The sequence below is a fragment of the Mustelus asterias genome, chromosome 7 (assembly GCF_964213995.1).
Source record: "Mustelus asterias chromosome 7, sMusAst1.hap1.1, whole genome shotgun sequence".
NCBI classification, from domain to species: Eukaryota; Metazoa; Chordata; class Chondrichthyes; order Carcharhiniformes; family Triakidae; genus Mustelus; species Mustelus asterias.
This window is the reverse complement of record NC_135807.1, coordinates 9,859,658-9,883,449: the sequence shown is the minus strand read 5'-3', so window position 1 is coordinate 9,883,449 and position 23,792 is coordinate 9,859,658. Positions and strand designations below refer to the sequence as shown.

At 42.9% G+C, this 23,792-nt stretch overlaps 1 protein-coding gene across 7 annotated transcripts in view; it reads right to left on the bottom strand.

Moving 5' to 3' along the window:
• vps13b (vacuolar protein sorting 13 homolog B) overlaps positions 1 to 23,792 on the bottom strand; it is a 993,302-nt gene that overhangs the window by 263,399 nt on the left and 706,111 nt on the right. For all 7 annotated transcript variants that reach the window (XM_078215655.1, XM_078215652.1, XM_078215654.1 and 4 more), the window contains exon 31: positions 6,715 to 6,918. In XM_078215655.1, the coding sequence (XP_078071781.1) occupies positions 6,715 to 6,918 (204 nt within the window). The remainder of the gene's footprint in view (positions 1 to 6,714; positions 6,919 to 23,792) is intronic.

Genomic DNA, 23,792 nt, shown 5'->3' with positions numbered 1-23,792 from the left:
GAAACCCGGAAGAAACCCACGCAGACATGGGGAGAATGTGCAAACTCCACACAGACAGTGACCCAAGCCAGGAATCGAACCCGGGTCCCTGAGATGGGAAAGATTACAGAGATGGGAGAAGCATGGCCATGGAATGACTTGAAAATAAGAATGCAAATTGTGAAACAAAGGTGTTATTTGAAGAGGAGTCAGTGAGTGCAGGCGTGATGGGTGAATAGTAACATGGGAACATAGGAATTAGGAGCATGAATAGGCAATTCAGTCCTTCGAGCCCACTCTGCCATTCTATATGATCATGGCTGATCTGCATCTCATCCTAACTCCACTTCCCTGCCGTTTCCCCATAGCCCTTTAACCCGCATTTGATCAAATATTTATCCATCTCTTTCTTGAATCCATTGATTGATTTTGCATCCACTGCACTCTGGGGCACTGAGTTCCATAGATTCACAGCCCTCTGAGAGACGTAGCTTCTCCTTATTACTGCCTTGAACCACCCTCCTCTTACTCTACAACTATGACCTCTTGTCCTGGACTGTTCTAGACCGGGGGGAACATTTGGTTAATATTTACTTTATTAATTCCGTTGGGTATTTTATATACCTCAATCAAATACTCAATGGGATTGATAAAGTAAATGTTAACCAAAAGTTAACATGGAATGAAGCTTTGCGACAGCCAATATGTTTAAAATAGAAGAAATCAGAACTTTACATGCAAAACGGTATGATTTGAGGTTCCTTGCGTAAATTAGCTAACCAGATTGAAAACTGGCCCAACATGTTAAAGTAGAAGATGGTGATAAATTTGGAAGCCTGTATCTGGGTGGCAGTGAGTAATGGACTACTACTGTGCTGATTTTGGCCCCACTCCGCTCTCACTATTCATAAAAGGCTTGGAAAGGAATAATTCTTGTCACATTATAAAATTTGCAATGTTATGAAATTACGTAATCTAAGTGTTAAAAAAAAATTGTTCATAATTAAGGAAAAAGTGGTTCAAAATTGGTGATTTTTTGTCATAGGGACTGCAAGAAAACAAAATTTAAAAGCGCTGTTACAATAGAAAATGCACCTTTGAGGTTAAGACATATTTTTAGAGAATTCAGTGGAAAAACCTTTACTTAAGTGCTGATATTGGGTGTCAAAGGCACATTTCATTCATAGCAGTGAAATGTCTCACTGTGACAACAGAAAAGTATTTAAGATATAGATTACAAAAAAAATTCCCTGAAACGAACAGAATTGTAAATGTAATCTATGAAGAATTATCTATAAATTATTACACTACAATAAGCATTCTACCTGGGGAACAGAACTATGCAGAAACCCTGCCAGTTATTCATAGAATCTTACAGTTCTAGAGGAGATCTTTCAGTCCACTGCGGCTCAACTAAAATGTCACATGCATATTGGAACCAATTTCACAAATGTCTAAATTGATTTCTTTAAACCCTATCTTGGATGCTCGGTACAGAGAAAGATCTATGTCCACTTCAACAACTCATGATAGGGTATGAATTCTGTACTTGAAGTGGCTTTTTTTTTGATCCATGAAATCGTGGAACTTTATCTCTCATCTGCCCATACTGATTTCACAGATCCTGACTCAGATCCTCCTACCAAGACTTTCAGTGCGTTGCGCTTGTTTCTGCTTCAAGTATTTAAACAATTCCCTTTCGAAAGTGACTTGAGGATCAGTCTCCACCACTTTCGGGCAGCGCCTTCTAGAATTATATAACTGACTGATAAAGGAAAAATTCTCATCCCCCCAATCATTCAAATCCAGGTCTTAACCTGTGGAATTCTCTACCACAGAAAGCTGTTGGGGCCAGTTTATTAGATTTGTTCAGGAGGGAGCTGGACTTGGCCCTTGCGGCTAAAGGGATCAAGGGGTGTAGAGCAAAAGCGGCAGTGGAATACTGAAAGTGCATGATCAGCCATGATCATATTGAATGGCGGTGCAGGCTCGGCAGGTCGAAAGGCCTACTCCTGCACCTATTTTCGATGTTTCTATGAATACCATATAATCCAGTTGCTAGGTGGCAGTGGTCAAATTTTTAATAACATGCAAAATTTCCTAAACATAGAACAGGACATTGCCTTGAGCACAGAATCATCTCAGCAAGATACCCAAACCGCACCATGAGGAATGGATGCTGAATAATACTCAAGACCTGACTCAACTTCAACTCATATAAGCTGCCTCATTTCCTTAACGTTTTGTCACTTCTTCCTTTGCAGTTCCCAGCATGTTCTCTCTCTCTCTCATTTATGAATCCAGTAAAGCAATGAAAGAAAGATAAGGAGCTAAAAGATCAACAACTTGCCTTTACACAGGCAGACCTCGATACGACAAAATGTGGTCCTTGGGAATCAATTGTAAGTTGAAAGGCATTAAGTCGGAATCAATTTTCCCATAGGAATAAAGGTATAAATGAAGGATTGGCTTCCAAACCAAGACAAGAAATCACTCATGGGACGCCTGGCAGTGTTAAATGTTCTCAACTCTTGCCCTGTCAAGTTGCTGTTAATGTCTGTATGTCTTAGCATACAGTTCTTCGGTTAATGTGCGAGATATAATGAAGGGCAGTTGATGGTCTAGTGGTGTTATCGCTAGACTATAAATCCAGAAACTCAGCTAAGGTTCTGGGGACCCGGGTTCAAATCCCACCATGGCAGATGGTGAAATTTGAATTCAATAAAAAAAATTTGCAATTAAGAATCTACTGATGACCATGAAACGATGGTGGGAAAAACCCATCTGGTTCAGTAATGTCCTTCAGGGAAGGAAATCTCCCGTCCTTACTAAGTCTGGCCTACATGTGGTTGACTCTCAACTGCCTTCTAAAATGGCCTTGCAAGCTACCCAGTTGTATCAATTGCTCACCACCACCTTCTCGAGGGTGACTAGGGATGGGCAATAAGTGCTGGCCTACCATGTCCCAGGAATGATTTTTTTGTAAATCAATTGCTGTCAGTAGCCTGTTTAACCTTGAACTCTCAGTCTGAGTTCAAATTAAAAATACAATGCGAGTTTATAAATGCAATGGTTCAAATCGTAACGGTTGTGCCAAAAAGAATTAACAGAATAAAACACTTGTTGCCAACCCAATAAAAACGGTTCGAACTTTCCAGTCACACAGATGGGCAGGGGAGAACGTCAATGTGCACTTAGGAATGTGCTGGCGTGGCGTCCTGAAGTCAAAACCAACGTTGTAAGGTTGAAATGGGGTGTCAATTTATAAATATAATAAGTGACGTTCGTCATAACTCAAACATCATAAACTCAAGGACTTTTTAAAAATTAATTTGCGGGACATGGGCGTCACTGGCTGGCCTGCATTTACTGCCCATCCTTAGCTGCCCTTGGTCAGAAGGCAGTTGAGAGTCAACCACATTGCTGTGGCTCTGGAGTCACACGTAAGCCAGACCAGGTAAGGACAGCAGATTTCCTTCCTTAAAGGACATTAGTGAACCAGATGGGTTTTTCTGACAATCGACAATGGTTTCATGGTCGTCAGTAGACTCTTAATTCCAGATTTTTTTTTTATTGAATTCAAATTCCACCATCTGCTGTAGCGGGATTCGAACCCAGGTCCCCCCAGAACACTAGCTGAGTTTCTGCATTAATAGACTAGCAATAATACCACTAGGCCATCGCCACCCCATAAATAAATATGCATGCCTATGTAGCCCCTGTTAATGCAAAACATTCTTCACAGGACCCTTATTCAATTGCACAAACCCTTTAAGAGTGCCGCCCAGCTGTGCATCCTAAAGGAAATATTGCATGGGCACTGCCAATTAGTTGCCTTCACGGTACATTTCCAATTACTTTGTGGCTGTGACCGCAAAGGTTAGAGGGAACATTGGTGTTGGTGATATATCTATAAAAATCACAAAGCAAAAAGAAACACCAGTAAATATATAAGAAAAGAGCATTTGGCACACTTCACAGCTAGAAATCCTGTAGAATATCATTTACATCTGGTCATATACCGATTTGCATCAAAAAAATTAATCCCTCGGTTAACGAAGCGGTTTATATGCTGTTGCAACCTGTATTTTTAAGTTTCTGCTGCAATTATTTGTTCAGAGGTTGATGTGGTTAAAAATGCCTTAGTTTGAATTGCCTGTTTGGGTGTTACAGATGTCATTTGTTACCAATTGTAACATTTTAAAGGAAGCATTACGAACATTTGATTCATATTAAGTCAGGAATTATTTAAACTAATTTTATGCAAAAATGATGCAGAATTAAACATAAAGATGAGTTTCCATTTGTGGGCAAAAGGATTAAAATCAGCAAACCGCAAACGCCATTAGTATCTCTTTAAGACTAATTGCAGAACATTGTTATGTTGGTGCTAACACTAGCTTCTGATATTAAAGCAAACATACTCCTAGAACGGTACATCGTTCTAAAACCGGAGGCGGCATGGTGGCACAGTGGTTAGCATTGCTGCCTCGCAGTGCCAGGGACCTGTGTTCGATTCCCGACTTGGGTCACTGTCTGTGTGGAGTTTGCATGTTCTCCCCATGTCTGCATGGGTTTTCTCTGGGTGTTCCGGTTTCCTCCCACACTCTGAAAGACGTGCTGGTTAGGTGCATTGATCCGAACAGGCGCCAGGGCGTGGCGAATTTCACAGTAACAAAGTTTATTTATTCGTCACAAGTAAGGCTTACATTAACACGGCAATGAAGTTACTGCGAAATGCCCCACACCTCAGGAAGGACATACTGGCACTGGAGCGGGTCCAGCGGAGATTCACACGGATGATCCCAGGAATGGTAGGCCTGACATACGATGAACGTCTGAGGATCGTGGGATTATATTCATTGGAGTTTAGGAGGTTGAGGGGAGATCTGATAGAAACTTACAAGATAATGAACGGCTTAGATAGGATGGACGTAGGGAAGTTGTTTCCATTAACAGGGGAGACTAGGACGCGGGGGCACAGCCTTAGAATAAAAGGGAGTCACTTTAGAACAGAGATGAGGAGAAATTTCTTCAGCCAGAGAGTGGTGGGTCTGTGGAATTCATTGCCACAGAGGGCTGTGGAGGCCGAGACGGTGAGCGTCTTCAAGACAGAAATTGATAAATTCTTGATTTCTCGAGGAATTAAGGGCTATGGGGAGAGAGCGGGTAAATGGAGTTGAAATCAACCATGATTGAATGGTGGAGTGGACTCGATGGGCCGTATAGCCTTACTTCCGCTCCTATGTCTTATGGTCTTATGGTCTTATTACAGTGTTAATGTAAGCCTCACTTGTGACTAATAAACTTTACTAAAATCGAAGAATAAGATACTTGTGTAAAAGCAACTAAGACTAATATCAGAACATTTTATTATAAGCTTCTTACCAGAAATGCTCCATTAATGCCACCCACTGCACTTAAATCATAGCAATGATCTTTCCCTGACGGAGTCCTGGGAAGAATTAATTTAGCAGGACAAATGTAAACTTTCAGTCATTCTTGGTAAACTGACTGATATACAAGTTGTGACTGTCAGCCTTGTGGCTTTCTATTATGAATGTGCCAATGAAACTCATTTGCATTTGTTTTTATCTGGTAATACATTTCCCATGCAGAAGTTACTGAACCAGCATCGGAATCCATCTTCTAATCTCTTCTAAAAGTTAAACAGTGGGTGATGAGTGGAAAGCACCTTCTAACCTCACTGTTTGATCATCTACCCTTCAGACAAGACCACCTGTGGTTTGTTTTTTCAAACTATAGGTTCTGGATTATATACAATTACAGAAAGCTTACAGCTTACTCCTAAATAACATGCAGGGATAAACTTCAATTTGACGGCACTTGGTAAGTGATACTTGAGTGCTAAACTGAAAAGGGGCTTAAAAGATAAACCTTTTCCGAGTCTAGTCTTTTTATTTTGTTGCCCCTTCGTGGACTTGCACCAGACTAATAGAAAAAGTTGATTACAGTAAAAATAAATATGCATAATTCACCTTACAATGCGACTTTAATGACCACATCTGCTGCAATTTAAAACAATGAGAGTAATAGAGCTTCTAGTATTTGCAGTCTGTGTCAAGGAAACGTTAAGTTCGGGTCACAGGTGGCTGTGTGCGCGCAGGGCTGTCACTGAAGACGATCCCCAAACAGAGGGTAACAGCTCCCAAACCCTGTGACAATCTCACAAAGAATGACACGGAGAGTTACGGACATTTAACTTACAATTACTTTACAAAGTCTGCAAGGAACTCAACAAAAAAGGAAATGTGCCTGCCTCCGACTCTGATAAGATTGCAGAGGTTTTTGAAGTTTATTTATTAGTGTCACAAGTAGGCCTACATTAACACTGCAGTGAAGTTACTGTGAAAATCGCCACACTCCGGCGCCTGTTCGGGTACATTGAGGGAGAATTTGGCACGGTCAATGCACCTGATCAGCAGGTCTTTCGGGCTGTGGGAGGAAACCCACGCAGATACGGGGAGAACGTGCAGACTCCACACCCAGATGAAACCCATGTAGACACAGGTAGAATGTGCAAACTGCACACACACAGTCACCAAGGCCAGAATCGAACCCGGGGTCCCTGGCAGCAGTGCTAACCACTGTGCCAACATGCCATTAGTAGGGTAAATTACTTTGTGCATTTATTGATAATAGTCACATTTGCCTCCTGAATTGCTTGAGGCAGCAGGTGTAGCCAGTGCCTTGCACTGCTTATGACTTACTCACCTGCTGGCCATGTTCCATTCGAGTGCTGGATTCTGATAATTCCTTTCACTTTCTGTGCATAGCCCTCCTTTACCAACTTCCTTCTCGGGTTTCAGCTGGTCCCACAGTGCGGTGCCAATAGTTATGGACTGCAGGTCGATTTGGTATTGTCTGTCTTCAACTTCTGATCCTGGGTCTCGTAGTATTCCCAAATTCAGAGCTCTCCTGCGAGGGCACAAAGCGTTATATGTCTGTTCAACAGTGATCAAAAGAAGTATCATTCTAGATGCTACAATTAAAATAACAATACTCATATTAAATATCCAAATGAATTTGATGCAGTTCCTTTAGGAATGGCATTGTACTCTATATACCTCGTAATGTTACCTCATGCATTTTAAACCATTAGGATTTGTTTTAAGTTTTAAGTTTTATTTATTAGTGAACAAGTAGGCTTACACTAACACTGCAATGAAGTTACTGTGAAAATTCCCCAGTCGCCATACTCCGGCACCTGTTCGGGTACACTGAGGGAGAATATAGGACGGCCAATGCACCTAACCATCTTTCGGACAATGGGAGGAAACCGGAGCACCCAGAGGAAACCTACACAAACATGGGGGGAACGTGCAGAGTTCCCACTGACAGTGACCCAAGCCGGGAATCGAACCCAGGTCCCCGATGTTGTGAGGCAGCAGTGCTAACCACTGTGCTGCCTCTAATAGCACCAGTGATCCCAATTCACAAAGTACATGAAAAGCATTTTGTTTGTAAATTGCAAGTCCATAAATATTTCAAGATGTGCTTAACTATTCTCAAAACTGAGAGTGTTTCACTCATTTCCTCAGGTCATCCCATTGCAAGGATGATATCATTTATTTTCCAACAAGGCTCTCGTATATTTCAACATTAGGACATGGTAAACAGAAGAATTGATGGATGCGTCAGTGGCACAACCCATGTTGTTTTATAAATCAAGTTAATCTTCAATAGATTAAAGAGAAATATAATTGAAGAAAGATTTGTCTAAATTAATGTAAGCTGAGTTACCAATTTTTTAGCGATATTTTGGTTGGTAGTTTAGATGATTAATTTGCAATTACATCCAAACCCTGGGTCAACACAAAACAATAAAGTATCTTTGAACGTTCCCTTTGATAGCCTCAATGCTGGTTGAATTGTGCACGTTACCAAATTGAAACCCAACTCCTGTGTATTAGAATATCTCATAAGACACATGTGGATGAGTTCACTGTGCCTACCACATTAAAGTTTGTCACTGCATCCAAACAATTTCAGTAAAAATGACCTGCATTGAGGCTATTTAGAAACATAGAAACTAGAAGCAGGAGGAGGCCACTCGGCCCTTTGAGCCCGCTCCACCATTCATTTTGATCATTAAATTCAAAATCCTGACCCCCCACCCCCCCTTCTCCCCATATCCCTTGATCCCTTTAGCCCCAAGAGCTCTGTCTAATTTCTTCTTGAAATCAGACAATGTTTTGGCCTCAACTACATTCTGCGATAGTGAATTCCACACATTCACCACCCTCTGGGTGAAGAAATTTCTCAACTCAGTTCTAAAAAGTTTACTCCTTATTCTCAAACTATGACCCCTAGTTCTGGACTCCCCCACCATTGGGAACATTCTTTCTGAATCTACCCTATCTAACCCTGTTAGAATTTTATAAGTTTCTATGAGATCCTCTCTCATTCTCCCAAACTCTCGTGAATATAATCTTAACCGACTTAGTCTCTCCTCATATGACAGACCTGCCATCCCACAAATCAGCCTGGTAAACCTTCGCTGTACTCCCTCTTTAGCAAGGACATCCTTCCTCAGATAAGGACATCAAAACTTCACACAGTACCCCAGGTGTGGCCTCATCAACGCCCTATACAATTGCAGCAAAACATCCGTATCCCTAAACTCAAATCCTCTTGCTATGCAGGCCAACCTACCATTTGCCTTCTTTACTGCCTGCTGAACCTGTGCACTGACTTTCAGCACCTGATGCACGAGGCTGCCAAGGTCTCACTGAATATCCGCCTCTCTCAATTTACACCCATTCAAGTAATAATCTGTCTTCCTATTATTGCTACCAAAGTGGATAACCTCACATTTATCCACATTATACTGCATCTGCCATGCATATGCCTACACACTCAGCCTGTCCAAATCACGCTGAACCATCTCTGCATCCTCCTCACCGCTCACCCTCCCACCCAACTTTGTATCATCTGCAAATTTGGAGTTAATACATACAGTTCACTTTTCCAAATCATTAAAATATGATGTGAACAGTTGGGGTCCTAGGATAGAACCCTGCAGGACCCCACTAATCACTGACTGCCAATCAGAAAAAGACCCATTTATTTCATGAGGTGGGGCAATTTTGAAAAAGCAGGTTGATTTCGATTGGTTAAGGGAATTGTTTTATTTTCTGGATGGGCAAAAGAAATGGAAATGCCATCGTGAGGAAACTACTGACTGGCGAAGTGTCACATGATTCTTGTTTCCATAATTTTTATTGGTCATTTAGATGGAGATTTTTTTTGGGCGGGGGGGGGGGGGGGGGGGGGGGGAGAGAAGAAATTAACCCACATGTTTACAGCTAAGATTGGGATTTGTATGAAAGTTAAGATGCATGATGTGGAAACAAGACAAAAAGCAGATCCAGGCGATGAGGAAGGCAGGAGTCATTCAACAAAAGTAAAGCTGGTACAGGTACATGGGTAGAGCTTGCACCGAGCATGTATTCACCATGCAGTCAGGACTGCAAAACAGAAAAACCATGTTATCCTTATTTCAGATCTTGATTAGACCACATTTCGAATATTGTATTCAGCTTTTTTATCCTGAAATGGTGGATGACATTGAGGCCCTGGAAAAATATTCAAAGGTTGATTCTCATTTTAAAGTTCTTAAATGCTTCTTAAAAGTTTAGAGTCTGAAGTTCCAATGTTGCATACATTGTTCTATTTAGTTATCGATAAAGGAACTCTGTGTATGGTTATTTTGACACATACATCACTCCACAGTTTGCATGCTTAACTTTTAATATCTCCCTCCCCCCATTGAACAAAAGACGAAAATAAGCTTCATAAGTCGGCATAAGTCATAGGCAGCACGGTGGCACGGTGGTTAGCACTGCTGCCTCACAGCGCCAGGGACCTGGATTCAATTCCCAGCTCGGGTTACTGTCTGTGTGGAGTCTGCATGTTCTCCCCGTGTCTGCGTGGGTTTCCTCTGTGTGCTCTGGTTTCCTCCCACAGTCCAGAAGACATACGGTTAGGTGCATTGGCCGTGCTAAATTCTCCCTCAGTGTACCCGAACAGGTGCCGGAGTGTGGCGACTAGGGGATTTTCACAGTAACTTCATTGCAGCGTTAACATAAGCCTATTTGTGACACTAATAAATAAACTTAAAAAGGCCCCAATAAAATAATTTTGAATAAGCTATTTCCCACTGCAGGAATTCCACTGAGCAAAGTGAAGGCAGAATTTGGTCTATGGCAGTTAGCAAGCCTCCCAATGAAATCATTATTAGCTTCTTTGTCAGACTAGCTGCCTCATTTTCAGGATGAATTCCAATAGAATCCAAAAAAAGCAGCTAGACTAGTTTTTTTCCCTGGTGTGAAGAAACATCATCATCCTGCCAGAGGATAATGGTAACTATTTCTGTACATACAAACAGTATATCTGGAAAATACACAGAAAAAGTCTGGTAATGGTCCTCTGAAGTCATAGAATCATAGAATCCCTACAGTGCAGAAGGAGGCCATTTGGTCCATCGAGTCTGCACTGGGGTACTTCATTACATAAAGAGGCTAAAGAAATCCACTACTTTATGAGGTTCTTCTGAGTGTTGAGCAAGAGTAAATAAAGGGAGGACCTCTGGATAACCCATTGGCGATTTGGCAGAACACCTTAGAAGACAGTCAAAATATTAAGGTGAATTAGGAGCGGCACAGTGGCAAGCACTGCTGCCTCACAGCGCCAGGGACCCGGGTTCAATTCCGGCCTCGGGTCACTGTCTGTCACATTCTCCCGTCTGCGTGGATTTCTTCCAGGTGCTCCGGTTTCCTCCCACAGTCCAAAAATATGCAGGTTAAGTGGATTGGCCATGCTTAATTAACCCTAGTGTCAGAGGATTAGTGGGATAAATATGTGGGTTTACGGGAATAGGGCCTGGATGGGATTGTGGTCGGTGCAGACTCAATGGGCCTGAATGGCCGCCTTCTGCACCGTAGGGATTCTAAGTTATTGTTGTTCTTCACTGGACGATTGCCCGTCACTGTTCTTTGGAGAACGTTCCCCAGCAGCAGCAGCTCCAAACCTGCTTCATTAAATTGTGCTGCTCTACCTCATGTGTTTGTTACAATAATTTCCACTCTCCCTACAGCAGCACAGCTTTAACGGTGATCCCGGTGCACTGCGGGTTTGCACGAGCTTCACAGTTTCACACACACCAGGGTCGACTTCACAGCACTGGGGGAACTGGTGCAGCCACAGCAGCAACTTGCTGCTACGTAATGCCTTTCATGTAAAAGGAAAAGCCTCCCAAGGTGGCTTACAAACAGGCATATGGAAAACATACGCTGAATAATAAAGGAAGGGATTTGGTGAGGCGGCTGAAAGCTTGGTCAAAGAGCAATATTTTAACGAGTCTTTTAAAAGCGGAAAGGTGAAGTGAGCGATTTAGGGAGGAAATTCCAGAAAAGTCAGACCTCAGTGGCTGAAGACTTTGCCATCAGTGGTGAGGTTGAATTCAGGGAGAACGCACAAGCTAAAGGGAGAGAAAAATTAAATGTGAGGCTCGGGATTCATAGGGTTAGAGAGCAAGGAACAAATTTATCGAGGCTGGGACGCAGATGAGTGGGACAGGATGCATGCAGCAAAAATTGGACATTATACGTATGAGTTGAGTCTTGCCTTGCCCGACCATTGCAATGTCCTCCAACTCTAAAATCCAGGGTCCCAGAAAAATATCATGACTGTCCTTTTGTGCCTCCTCACCCCGCTGACATAGGTGCCAAGAGGAAGAGCTGGATGAGCAGATAAGTTGAGTGAGAAGAGCAACATGAGATGAGACTCGTGGGCTTTGTGAACTTGAATAGGGCAGGGAGATGATGGAGGTAAACTTCAAAGAATGGGGGGTTCAGGCATAGATAAGGTGGGAGCTGGGGTCAAGAGGAAGAGAAAAATCTAGCTGAGGTAGCTGCACGGATTATCTTGATGACATTGAAATAAGTTAAGTTTATTTATTCGTGTCACAAGTAGGCATTCATTAAGACTGCAATGAAGTTACTGTGAAAATCCCCTCGTTGCCACACTCCAGCACCTGTTCGGGTACACTGAGGGAGAATTTAGCTAGGCCAATGTATCTAACCAGCACATCTTTTGGACTGTGGGAGGAAACCACGCAGACACGGGGAGAATGTTCAGATTCTGCACAGATTGTGACCCAAGCCGGGAATCGAACCCAGGTCCCTGGCGCTGTGAGGCAGTAGTGCCAACCACTGTGCCACCGTGCCACCCCAGGGCATTCAGAAGTTTCATGCGTGTAGCACTGAAAATGTTTCTACATGGGGCAGAAGAGATGATTTTAAGGAAGCAGTTGTACGAAGAGAGAAAAGAAGCCTGGGTTGTCATGAACCTTCAGGATGATTCTGGAAAAGTGGACTCTTTGACGAGGACCAAAACACAGTTATATTTGAGATGATAAACCATTCAGCTAGGACAGCGATGGGCGACAGAGTGGGCCGCATGAGTGGCCCTCCTTCATTTCAGTGGGCTGCAAGATTGCAATAGGGCCTGTTTACTAACCATGGCCCCATGAATAAGGTTAAATACATTTAATACACATCAAATATTTCAGAACAAGCTATAGAAAATGTTTAATCATTCATCTATTTATAGAACTCTCAACTTCAACTGGTAAAACCAAAAGAAAAATTTACCCTTTGGATGCAGAGGGAGCGTATGGCTCTCACAGTCAATGTTATGAGCAATCAGCACGCACCTCACTTTACTTGCCCTTGCTTTACATGTGAATCACTTTAGTCAGATCGGTAGGAAAAAAACATGGATGGAAATCAGCGGAATGTGGCAACCCAGCATGTGGGCCACATTCGGAACTCAAATAGGATGTATGTGGCCCCCAGGCCACAGATTGCCCACCACTAAACCGGGGGGGGGGCACGAGGTACACTCCTGTTTGTGGATCTCAGATCTGAGTGTGCAGAAATTGGGGAAATGTAAAGGTTCAAGACAGTTATAGATTTACTGCAATCAAGAACATTCTGGATAGATGTGAGACTGTAATTAAGCAAGTCATTGGCAATGGAGGTCTTTAATAAGTCTTATAATGTGTGGAGGACCAAAGACGTAGGATTTGGAACCTAAGAGAGAGTTTGTACCGGCAATATAACAACAGTAATGATCTCTGCACTAACCATTACTGATCCCTCGACTACCGTGATGAGAGCAGATCATGAGGTCATTTATTTAATTATCGCACAAAAGAGAGGCATGTTGCTGAATCTTTTAATCTTTCAGTCATCAGGACAAACACAAGAATGCCAAATTTTAAACGATCACAATTTACAATACAGGAGAAGAGTGCTGATTGGCTGACAAGTCAACTCTGATTGGCTGAGGCATTGCCATGGAAAAAACAACGGGGAACTGAAGGCTTCCCAAGCTCCTGGGTACTTCAAAAAAAGGCGCAATGCTTGAACATGTCTGTTTAGTTTGCAGAGAGTGGGACCCTGCACATGAACCTATGCGCTTCCAGCGAGCGTAAGTGAGCCACATTACGAGCTCGACTGATTATCGTGAATTATCATTTACCAATCAGCTCCCTTTTCTACTGAGGTATAAACTGTTGTGATCGTTTGACATTTGGCATTCTTGTGTTTGTCACGATGAGAGCAGGCTAAAAGCTTCAGCAATATGTCCCTCCTTTCAACAATATTCAAGTCCTGCACGACCAAGCAATTATTTACTTTGCTCATGGAAGCTTGCTGTGCACAAACTGTCTGCTGTATTTCATTGGCTATAAAGTGCTTTGAACATGAATAAAGGTATCAAAATTATTTATTCACACTGCGTATCGCTCAGCATATGTTCTGAAATTTCGGTTGCTGCTTCTAATCAAACCCTTCAGAGGAGGTGATGGCCCAGTGGTATTATCGCTGGACTATTAATCCAGAAACTCAACTAATGTTTTGGGGACTCGGGTTCGAATTCCATCACGGCAGATGGTGGAATGTGAATTCGATTTTAAAAAATCTGGAATTAAGAATCTACAGATGACCATGAAACCATTGTCAATTGTCGGGAAAACCCATCTGGTTCACTAACGTCCTTTAGGGAAGGAAATCTGCCGTCCTTACCTGGTCTGGACTATATGTGACTCCAGAGACATAGCAATGTGGTTGCCTCTCAACTGCCCTTGGGCAACTAGGGATGGGCAATAAATGCTGGCCAGCCAACGATGCCCATGTCCCACAAATGAATAAAAAAACCCTTCAGGGACCCTAGTTTAATTCTGGCCTTGGGCAACTGTGTGGAGTTTGCATCTTCTCCCCATACCTGTGTGGGTTTCCTCCATGTGCTCTGGTTTCCTCCCACAGTCCAATGATGTGCAGATTAAATGGATTGGCCATGCTAAATTGTCCCTTAGTGTCCCAAGATATTTAGGTTAGATGGATTAGCGGAATAGGGTGGGGGAGTAAGCCTGGATAAAATAATTTGTCAGAGTCGGTGAGACTCGATGGGCAGAAATGGCCTCTTCTGCACTGTAGGGATTCTATGATTCAAAGCCAACATTGAGAGGACAGGAGCTCATCATTCACGTCATTTATCAGTGACGGTTGATGTGATCTTTCATGGAGATCTTGACTCTGGTTATTGCAGCAATGGGTATGAGAGGAAACAGTAAGAACAGTAGTACTTCAGGCTCAAAGGGACAACACTGGCCTGTCTTGGCAGAGCATATTAAGTTTTTTATATTTTTATTTTGACTATGCATTTCCAAGTCAGTGCTCTGTCTAATGTATGAAGTATTTTCTACTTTGTCCATGCGCACACATTCATGCTTAACCTGAGCTGTGCAAAAATAATTAAACGTTACCAGTGTTAACAGGATCCACTTGAATTGATTTCATAGGAAATAAGAAGGCCATTAATAATGCTAAAGAAGAAATTAAAGCGTTATTCTATTTCCCATCTAATATTCTGCAGGTGTATTTATATAACAGATGGATCTATTTACAGACAAGCACATAGCTTGGGTTTCACACTCACATATGGGTTCTGCAGCTTAGACACAGCCCATAGATCAAAATCTTTGGGGAATAATTATGGTTAATTCCACCTTGTGCATATCTGAAGTCAGCTGATCATTGGGTACTACACAGTAACTTACTAGGCCAGGGGTCTTGCAATCAACCATTCGCTTTGGAGCCTGAACAAAGGTGGCCTTATTCTAAATTGTTTAAATAATGGTTAGTTTTAAAAATTTGACCCTAAGCAACAACATTCGCAAGATTTATTAGTTCTGTCCAGTGCAATTATCCAGAATAAGTATTTAACAAAACAGTTATATATTTTAATTGCTCTTTAAGCATACTTCTAGGTAACGCAGAAACAGCAACATCATTTTATAGTTTATCAGGCATCATTTTATTGTAGTCAATAATCGGTCAACAAACTTTTTTTCCAGCGAATGTACTGTGAATTGGAACTTTAAGTCAGCGAACACTGTGAAAATTACTCAAAACCAAAATGCCCTATAACACTATTCAGGAACGTGCGTTCATCCAGGCCTCTCAGTCTTGAGTCGCACAGACAAGAGGGACTAATAATAGAAAGATGAAAAATCAGAGTCATTCCCTTTCTCAACCCATTAAGTGCATGCAGAAAGAAATAGTTGACCAATTTAAGAAAACATTCTCAAGTAAATGGTAAATGAGGGGGAGGTGATGGCCGACTGGTATTATCGCTAGACTATTAATCAAGAAACTCAGCTAATCTTCTGGGGACCCAGGTTCGAATCCCGCCATGGCAGATGGTGGAATTTGAATTTAATTTTTAAAAACTGGAATTAAGAATCTACTGATGACCATGAAACCATTGTCAATTGTCAGAAAAACCCATCTGGTTCACTAATGTCCTTTAGGGAAAGAAATCTGCTGTCCTTACCTGGTCTGGCCTACATGTGATTCCAGAGCCGCAGCAATGTGGTTGACTCTCAAATGCCCTCTGAACAAGGGCAACTAGGGATGGGCAATAAATGCTGGCCAGCCAGTGATGCCGATGTCCATTTTATTCGGAAGAATAGGGAGGTCAATCATTACTTGGAAGGCACAAGCCTAGTCGGGACAGAGGAACAGACTCGATGGGCCGAGTGGCCTAATTCTGCACGGTAGCACAGTGGTTAGCACTGCTGCTTCACAGCTCCAGGGTCCCGGGTTCGATTCCCGGCTCGGGTCACTGTCTGTGTGGAGTTTGCACATTCTCCTCGTGTCTGCGTGGGTTTCCTCCGGGTGCTCCGATTTCCTCCCACAGTCCAAAGATGTGCGGGTTAGGTTGATTGGCCAGGTTAAAAAATTGCCCCTTAGAGTCCTGGGATGTGTAGGTTAGAGGGATTAGCGGGTAAAATATGTGGGGGTAGGGCCTGGGTGGGATTGTGGTCGGTGCAGACTCGATGGGCCGAATGGCCTCCTTCTGCACTGTAGGGTTTCTATGATTCTATGATATCTTATGGTCCAACTCTGCTATCCTATGTCCTATGAATGTGAATGCCACTAATGTTTCTTATAAATGATGTACAAGATTATTGTAAACTAGATATACACATAGGGGAGAGTTTTCTCATCCCGCCCGCCATGGGAATCACGAGAACCATGCAAAAGTCCGTTGACCTCTGGCGGGATTTTGGGGTGAACGTAGCCAGAAAATCATGCTTATAGAGTGAACTATAATGGGTCCAGGAAATTAATTCAACCTTTAATATCAGGAAGCATTTAAAACTACCCATCCTTCGGGGTCCAAGTTACATTATCCTGATGTCACTCTATGAATAAATTCCTATATCAGTAGCTATTCCATTTGATTCTTAAAAATTGTGGTTAACGTTACTTCTCAAAAATGTATCAGGCCAGATTTGGCTGGAACTGGGTCTGTCTCAGTGCCCTGTTTGACATGCACACTCAGCTTTTAAAAGTGCCTTGCCTACAAATTTGCTGTAAATGTGAGCTGATAATGGCTTGGTAAGGGAACTGAAGCCTCTTGTATCTTGGTGACCAACAAACTAACAGCATGTCTCCTGAATCAATGAGATTGCAGGATTGAGAAAGGAACAGAGAAAGGACTGAGAAGTATTTGAAGTGTAGATGGATAAATGTTTGATAGATCGAGGAATAGAGAGAGGGCTATGGGGAAATGGCACAGAAAAGGAGCTGAAGCTGGCATTGGTCAGCCATGATTGTGCTGAGTGGCGGGGCGAGCTTGAAGGGCCTGGTGGCCAACTCCTGCTTCTATTTCTTGTGCTCTTGTAAGAAGGAAAGTGAATTAGAGAATTAGAATTCAATGTCAAATCAGGTGCTGGAACAGAAATAAAGAGAGGGAAAGAATATTGAACAGAAAGAGAGAGAGAGAGCTCCAGAGGAGACAGAAAGGGAAAGACCAACAAAAATAATTAAAATGTGATGTTTTTAAAATCTTCCAAAACAATTCACAACCTGATGGAATGAGCTGTCACACTTACACTTATTCAAATAGATAGTACATTAATGTGCAATTGTAACAATTGACTCCAGTAACTTGGAGTGGTTCACCATTCACCAGAGCATTTATTCCTTAGTATGCGTTGCTGGCTGATAATAGTGGTGTCTATTGTTCAGACACTAATATTTTTCAGAAAAATCTGACCCCTCAAATCCGTGCAGAGTTTTATAAAGCTCTAACCTGCACTTTAAAAAAAATGTTGCAAAATATTTTGGAGTTATCGAAGGGTTTTTGTTCTCTAACAGATAAAGTGTAACTTCTAAATCCATGTTATTTGCCTCCTCTTCGATCCTGAAACTGCTGCATTTTGTTGGAGCATGGTTCTGATGTGGAAAACAGCCCTGTGGTACCCTTAATATGTCTTTTCTGTCCCCAACAAGTGTAATTTCGCTGTAGAGGGCATGATGCATTTTCAGCATGCGGGCCCATTTCTCTCTTCCCTATGCAAGCAGAAATGAAATGAATTGTAGCAACGCAGCCCTGGTGCGGCTAGCTGGGTCGAACAGACTGTGATTGCTTGCCCCATTAGTAGATCGAGCAGCACATTTATTTATGATAACCACTGGGAATTGAAGACAATTTGATGAAAGGTCAGTTAGTACAGCGATCTGACTTAAGCTGCTGGATTTCGGTGGAAGAGACTCGGTCACCTTAGTTCACATTTATGTTGAAACCTCTAGCCCTAAAAATTGGTTTAATAAAAACCCCAGAGCCATGCGTACGACTGAAAAACAGTATACAAACAGATCAATTTGGTACGACTGTTCATCTGTGCACTTCTGATAAAGTTTAAGTCGATTGCAAGTTTTTTCAAATCGAATTATGTCATGGCTGCTGTTTGTTTTCTTGGAACTAGTTCCAATAACTGCAAAGTTCTAGTGACCAATATTCCTGTCCTGAGTTTCAATCCATAAAATAAAGTAAGCTAAAACACATGGAAGAAAAATGCCAGTCAGACAAGCAAAACAAAGTTTCTCACCTGCGGAGTTGGTCGTTTCTTTGCTTGCTAGTTTTATCAAGGTGAGAAATGACAATCCTAGGAAGCTTGTGAGTTTTACAAGCTTCCAGTCAGATTCAACATGGTGGATGGGACCTGCAGCCACCTTCTACGTCATTCCAGTTGAGTTCTCTAACCCTCAATTTAACATGGTATTTTGCCATCCCTTCCTGTCCAATGGCAACCTTTAACATAGAATCCCTACACTGCAGAAGAAGGACATTCAGTCCATCGAGTCTGCACCGACCCTCCTAAAGAGTGTCTTATCCAGGCACACCCCAACCCCTCCTCACCCTGCCCCCGTAACCTTACGTATTTACCATGGCTAATCCACCTAAACTACACATCCTTGAACACTAAGGGGCAATTTAGCATGGGTCTATCCACCTAACCTACACATCTTTGGAATGTAGGGGGAAACCGGAGCACCTAGAGGAAAACCATGCAGACACGGGAAGAACATGCAAACTCCACATCTCACCTCTGAATCAAAATGCGAGGACCATCATTGAATTTTGTGTCCAAAGTAGAGAACATTTGCAATGCAACACTTTTAAAGTTTTCACAGAAAATGGTAATTTGGCCCAATTGATGCTTCTCTCATCCTTCTTCCTCTAACCTCATCAGTCTTCTCTAACCCTCTTCATTCTTCTTCATGTGCTTGTCCTGTTTTCCTTTGAACGCATCTATGCATACACTGAGCCTTCTGGCTGTCTTGAGCACCTCCCTTGGCCCCAAACACTAGTTCCCTATCTACTCTCACCTTTTCCATCCTTCCCACTTAGCTCATTGCTTCACTCATGAAATCCATCGTCAGCATTATCAAACCGCTGACCTTTTCAGCTTCTTACGATCCAGCTTCTCATGCTCAATCCAGTACTTGCCAACATCATCATCTTTTCCACTCTTGGCCTGTGCTAACCCCACTTGTTTCAAAGCTGCCTATGCGTTGCTCTTCAAGAGACCATCCTCAAACCCCTCTATTTTCCAATTAATGCATTCTCTCAGATTTTAGAAAACATGCATCAGGTTGTTGTCTTGCAACTATGCTCTTGACCCCCACAAGTTGGCTTCTGTCTTATCCAGGGCACTGACTGGTCAAAGTCACAAGTAACGTCCTAAGAACTGTGACAAAGGGCCCTCCGACATTTCTCCGGCTTCTCTGCTGCCAGCATCTTTCAACCGTTGGAGCACTGCTGCATCCTGGGGTCTATCAGTACATCATGGCCTAACAGCGTCTCCTCATCTGCTCTACCCAGTTGGACCTATGGCTCCATCCTTGCCCCCTTTTCTCTCTTCACTATCGATCTGCTCCTCTTTGCCAACACTAACTGGAAGGCTTCACCTGTAAACTGACATCATGCCCCTCTACATGTTACACTGAGCTAAAGGTGGATGCCACACTTTCAAGTTACCTGCCTGAAGTCAACAGCTGGGTGCGCTAGAAGAAACTTGGCTAAATTCTGGCCTAACCGAGGCAAATCTCTTTTTCACCTGTTGCCCTATTCAGGCCTGTAAGCCTCCTTGCTCCTTGCTTTCTCCCTTTCAACAACAAAACCCCTGTATATGTCTACACCATCTCAGATTTAACTTCTCCTATATCTTTCTACACGGCTAATCTAGATCAACTCTCTGTTCCACTCCTTTGGTTGTGAAGTACTTAAGATTGCCTTGAGCACTTGAAGGGTGGCACAGTGGTTAGCACTGCCGCCTCACAGCGCCAGGGACCCAGGTTCAATTCCGGCCTCAGGTCACTGTCTGTGTGGAGTTTGCACTCTTCCCCCGTGTTTGCGTGGGTTTCCTCCGGGTGCTCCGGTTTCCACCCACAGTCCAAAGATGTCCAGGTTAGATTGATTGGCCATGCTAAATTGACCCTAGTGTCAGGGGGATGAGCAAGATAAATGTGTGGGGTTACGGGAATAGGGCGGGTGGGATTGTGGTTGGTGCAGACTCGAAGGGCCAATTGGCCTCCTTCTGTACTGTAGGGATTCTGTTCTATTCACTTCAAATGTACTCTACAAATGCAAGTTTTCCCTTTCCTTGCCCAGTCCCTTCTGTTTTGTCACTTCTCTCCTTGCTTTCGAAAACCTTCTTAGTACTTACCCGTTAGACTGTACCTGGAGATCCCCCATCATAACTTCACCACTGCTTTTCCCTTTCCCCCGCTGACTGTGGAGAATATCCATTAAATCTTTAGTGTAAATAATTCTGAGGGGTCTTCCTGGATGTGAGCATCATATAATTGCCCATTGGGGTGCTTATATTGGCCATTTTTAACATCTTTAAAATAACAATGATCCAATAATGCAAAAAACATGACTTATTTTAATAATGTTAGTATCTATTAAGCCAACTTTAAATATTGCTAGTTTTGACATTTTAATGTTGTACCACCATTATGAGGAGAGCGAGAGAGAGAGAGAGAGAACAGATTATGTTTCACGCCTGGCATTGGTAATGGATTACTTTAGGCAGTCCCGTAAATGGCCGTATTGAGAAATTTTAACTACCGTTATACGTTTTGAAGACAACAGCCATTTCAGTTAGAAGATTTCCTGAATAATTTAACCCAAAAGTGGAACTAAACAGGAAACTTCAATTACTTTCAACAAAAAATGTTCCACTGCAACGACATTCTAATTGTGCTTAACTTGAGATGAAATACAGTCTGATAGACTTGACTCTTACCAGAGAGGTGCAATTCTTCATGCTTCAGGGCACTGCAATGTAGGATGATTTTGCAGAGGCTGACTTCTAACTTGTCCCTGTGCTCACTTTTACCAACAAGCCCAGTGTTTGTAGAGAGTATAGCAAAGAAAAAGTCCGGACCCTAAATATTGCCACCTACACATTATCCATGAGACAAAGGTAGACAATGCAAATGCAATCCCTACACCCACCCCACACCATCACCACTGTACTTATCAAAAATGAACATGCTGTAATACAGATCCTTTTTAAGAGTTTCGATGAGCAAAAAGTAAAGTTTATTTATCAGTCACAAGTAAGGCTTCACTGCAATGAAGTTACTGTGAAATTCCCCTAGTCTCCACACTCCGGCGCCTGTTCGGGCCAATGCACCTAACCAGCACTTCTTTCAGAATGTGGGAAGAAACTGGAGCACCCGGAGGAAACCCACACAGACACGGGGAGAACATGCAAACTCCACACAGACAGTGACCCAAGCCAGGAATCGAACCCGGGTCCTTGGCGCTGTGAGGCAGCAGTGCTAACCACTGTGCCACCATGCCACCCATATTTTACTAAACCATTATCAACAATTATTTAAACATGAACACCCCTTTCCCAAAACATTCCAAATCTATCAAGTCCCTCTGTCGAATGGATGCTCACAATTTTTTGTCAAAGGGTGCAACCTATTTTAATATCTGAAAGACAAATCATTTCATAGAATCATAGAATCCCTACAGTGCAGAAGGAGGCCATTTGGCCCATCGAGCCTGCACCGACAACAATACCACCCAGGCCCTACCCCCCTAACCCCACGCATTTACCCTGCTAAACCCCCTGACACGAATGGACAATTTAGCATGGCCAATGCACCTAACCCGCACATCTTTTGGACTGTGAGAGGAAACCCATGCAGACAAGGGGAGAACGTGCAAACTCCACACAGACAGTGGCTCAATTCGGGAATCGAACCCGGGTCCCTGGCGCTGTGAAGCAGCAGTGCTAACCACTGTGCCACCGTACCGCCTTAGATGCAAGTGAGAGCCAACCTTTCAGCTGCTATTCCTTCACGAAATCCAAACTAAGCTAGAGCTTGCACTAATTCAAGCAAACCAACCATATCAATCATACAATCAGGAGTAGGGATCTTTACTGATGATTTCACAATGTCCAATTCTTTTCATAATTTCACAAATAATGAAGCAGTCATGGCAACACAGGTGGAGAAGGTGGTGAAGAAGGCATATGGTATGCTTGCCTTTATAGGACGGGGTATAGAGTATAAAAGCTGGAGTCTGATGATGCAGCTGTATAGAACGCTGGTTAGGCCACATTTGGAGTACTGCGTCCAGTTCTGGTCGCCGCACTACCAGAAGGACGTGGAGGCATTGGAGAGAGTGCAGAGAAGGTTTACCAGGATGTTGCCTGGTATGGAGGGTCTTAGCTATGAGGAGAGATTGGGTAGACTGGGGTTGTTCTCCTTGGAAAGACGGAGAATGAGGGGAGATCTAATAGAGGTATACAAGATTATGAAGGGTATAGATAGGGTGAACAGTGGGAAGCTTTTTCCCAGGTCGGAGGTGACGGTCACGAGGGGTCACGGGCTCAAGCTGAGAGGGGCGAAGTATAACTCAGACATCAAAGGGACGTTTTTTACACAGAGGGTGGTGGGGGCCTGGAATGCGCTGCCAAGTAGGGTGGTGGAGGCAGGCACGCTGACATCGTTTAAGACTTACCTGGATAGTCACATGAGCAGCCTGGGAATGGAGGGATACAAACGATTGGTCTAGTTGGACCAAGGAGCGGCACAGGCTTGGAGGGCTGAAGGGCCTGTTTCCTGTGCTGTACTGTTCTTTGTTCAGTCCATGCTCACATGCAGCCAGACTGGACAACTGGCCAATACCTAGCCACTGTGAAATGCTTCTGCTTTTTCAGAACCAGTTCATTTCTGATCAACTTCAAGTCAATTGTATCCTTTTTCAAAACCTTCATTTCAAATAATTTATCGCCTGTGTTGAGAATATCTAGTTTATAATTCCTTTGTTCTAGAATATAACTTGTAGTTCGGAATTTTACCAGCATACCCGCCCCAAATTCAGGGCAGGCGAGGCTCGCAGAACGGCATCTTCCGTTAGCCTCGGGCGGAATCTTACGAGCCTCGGGCGGGCGAGGTGGAAAAATTCTGGCACTAGTTTTAGGAGGTTGAAATGTTAAATATGAATGTAAATGAAAAATCCTGACTGGGAAATTGGTGATAATCCTGAAGTAAATGCAATTCGAGCAGGTTGGGAATGAGTTACAGTTAAAAGCTACCCTGTGTTTATTTTACAAGGCCAGAGGGAGAGATGTAAACACTTGAACAATGAATAATCCATTTCTGGATCTCTTTAGTAAAGCCAGGGTGTCAATCATCATTTCAACTAAAGAAACTAAAAGTTAGCAATTCTGAGAAACAGGATCCTAAAACTCCATTAGAGATAGAAATTATACATCAGGGGGAGGTAGTGGAAGCAGATGCGGTAGTGACTTTTAAGAGGCGTCTTGACAAATACATGAATAAGATGGGAATAGAGGGATAAGGTCCCCGGAAGGGTAGGAGGTTTTGGTTAAGTCG